The 2,981-nt window shown below is 39.7% G+C and overlaps 1 protein-coding gene across 1 annotated transcript in view; it reads left to right on the top strand.

The window, feature by feature from the left end:
* LOC109841831 overlaps positions 1-2,540 on the top strand; it is a 3,995-nt gene extending 1,455 nt beyond the window's left edge. Inside the window, exon 3 of the mRNA XM_020410770.1 lies at positions 1,568-2,540. Coding sequence (XP_020266359.1) covers positions 1,568-2,540 — 973 coding nt within the window. The remainder of the gene's footprint in view (positions 1-1,567) is intronic.

A 2,981-nucleotide genomic window follows, 5' to 3' on the forward strand; every position in this document is an offset into this window, starting at 1 on the left:
GGAGAACGACGAAGAGGATCGCGCAGATGATCGAGTTGAGTTGGAGGTGGCGAGCGCAGATCGTCGACGTATGAACCATGTCAACGAAGAGTTGAATGAGTATTGCAGCAGGTGGTGGCCTAAATTACGTGCTAGCTTCGAACAGACTTACCTCCCGAACCTTTGGGTGCCCTTTTCAGTGCTAGGAGCCATCATTCTGTTGGGTTTAACTATAGTCCAGACGATATTTACAATACTTACTTACTATGATCAACTCAAGAACAACAAATCCCAGCATTAGGCATTGTTTGCTATGATCAATGACGCACGTATGAAGTGTTGGGTCTCGAGTATCTCCTTTGGATATATGTATCTTCGTTGTAGAAATTGCATTCACAAATGTACATTCGGTGTTTGTTAGCTGAAAAAAAATTGTTGATTTGCATCCCCTTTCGTTGCAAGAAATGTTTTATGAAATTGTTGACTCCCCTATCCTAACGGCATGGCATAATTTTGTAAAATTTGAATGCAAAAGGGCGTAGCACTTGCCGCAAGCAAAACTGTTGCAGATTGCGTTTCTTATTTATTTATTTATTTATTTAAACAGAATATGAATCAGCTCCTATTTCCAACTATAATTTTGCTAACAAAACACGGTTAGTAAAAAAATAGAACAAATTTTCGAATTAAACTCATTTAATTTTTTTTATTATAAAAATCGACTCAATCCACTTTTTATTATCAAAACCGACCCATTTCGGGCCACGTCAGCAGCGTGGCCACGAAATGGATCGGTTTTTTTTAAATGACGCCGCTAAATAGTCGGGGTTGCCAACCCCGACTATTTAGTTATGTCGGGGTTGGAAACCCCGACTATTTAGGTAAGGGCAAGCTAAAATAGTCGAGGTTTCCAACCCCGACTAATTTAGGCCCCTCTCTAATTGGTCGGGGTTGGCAACCCCGACCATTTGGAAAGCTCATTTCGAAATAGTCAGGGTTCCCAAACCCGACTATATGGCAGAGACTCTGGCCCAGTCGCCGAGCGGTGAAAAGGCTAAGTCACAATAGTCAGGGTTCACAACCCGACTATTTGTTCACTGGGCCCGCGACCTATATAAAGGTCACGACTTCACTCTCTCACTCATTTTCGGTTCCAGCCGCGTCTCTCTCTCATTTTCGTCGATCTCCTCCTCCCAAACTCTCTTTCAGCCACGGATTGCAGCTTTCAACCTCAATTTTTGTGCGGAATTCTAGGGGTGAAAGATCTAACAGGTACTCTCTCTCCCTTCTCTCCTCTTTTGACACGTAGAAATCTAGGGTTTTCTCTCCAAAACGAATTTATAGTGTTTGAACTCTATTTGTAGTGGTTTATTTAGAAATTTTATTCTTGTTGTAGTTGAAATTAAATATTTGGGGGCATAGAATACTCAATTTTAGGGTTTAGAATTTGGGGGTCAATTTTAGGGTTTAGGATTTAGGGGTTTACGGTTGTAATTGTGTTTTAGGGTTGCAATTAGATTTTAGGGTATTAATTGATAATATTTTTTAAATTTTTTGCATTTAAATGATATAATTTTGATTTGTATAGGTTGAACAATTTGATTTTTATTGCTTGCTCTTACGGTGGAACGATTAAGTATGGAATGAATAATATGCCAATGTACGTCGGAGGGATGACAATCCCGTTAATGATATCGGAATCATACAGTTACATTGACTTGGTTAATGAATTGCATGGAGTTACGACAATTGACCCACGAGATTGCCGGCTAAAAATAATATGCAATTGGCCGATAACTTATGATAGAACGTCCGCCGTTGAGATCTCAAACGATCATTCCATGAGTATTTTGTTTAATTTGAGCAAGTCACAACCAACGGTAGAATTGTTTATTGAAACGGTGCCACATAGTACGGGCCGAATATTCAACCCTCCAGGAGAATTTTCACGCATGTTAGATTTGGAAGTTGAGTCTGAAGGCTTTCTTTCTTCTTCGAGTGAAATACAGCGGACTCAATTTCAATATAAGGGTGGTGCACCTTCATATGAAGAGGGTGAAAGAAGCGACGCCTCTGATGGTGAAGATGAAGATAGTGCAACACTTGACAACATGCAATTTGTGGGTGAAGATGATGAAGAGAATCTGGATTGGCCAGATAAAGCTTATGTTAATAATGAATATGTGGAGTACGAAGAACCACCCCCCGACGAGTTTGAGGATGATGAGTGGGTTCGTTCTTCCACAGCACATGATATCCGCATTGGTGAAAGTTCATCCAATAGAGGAGATGATGAGGAGGTTCCTTTCAGAGTTGGTGAATTATTTGAGACTAAAGACCAATTGGTAGATGCTATTCGTGATTACTCAATCAAAAAGTTGGTCAAATTCAAGCAAATTAAAAGCAATCGTACAAGTTATGAGGCAATCTGTTTTATGAATACACAAAGGCAAGGTCGGGCAGAGGGGAATGAATCTGATTACGCATGTCCTTGGAAGTTATATGCAGTTGCCGGAAAGAAACATAATGAGTATTTTAGGGATCAAAAGAAGCAATCCTGAATCTGAATACAAACTCATAACCAAAGAGGTCAATCCGGGAGTTCATAAATTCACCTCTGTATTTTGGGTATTTGGTCCTTCGATCGAGGGATTTAAATTTTGTCGGCCGATCCTTAGCATTGATGGGACACACTTATACGGTAAATATAAGGGTGTATTACTTGTCGCTACAGGAGTAGATGCAGATGGGGGCTTATTTCCTTTGGCCTTCGCAGTTGTAGAGGTCGAGAATAGTGACAATTGAGAGTGGTTTTTTTCTTGCATCCAATTATATATTTTTAATGTGTTGCCTCCTAGAAAAATTACTTTTATATCTGATAGGATGAAAGGTATTCCAAGAGCATTGTACAGGAGATTTGGCTCTGATCACAATCACCGCTATTGCTTACGACACATTAGAGCTAATTTTAAAAAGAGCTTTGGTCAAGTACATCTACAAAA

This window comes from Asparagus officinalis, chromosome 1 (assembly GCF_001876935.1).
Source record: "Asparagus officinalis chromosome 1, Aspof.V1, whole genome shotgun sequence".
Lineage (NCBI taxonomy): Eukaryota > Viridiplantae > Streptophyta > Magnoliopsida > Asparagales > Asparagaceae > Asparagus > Asparagus officinalis.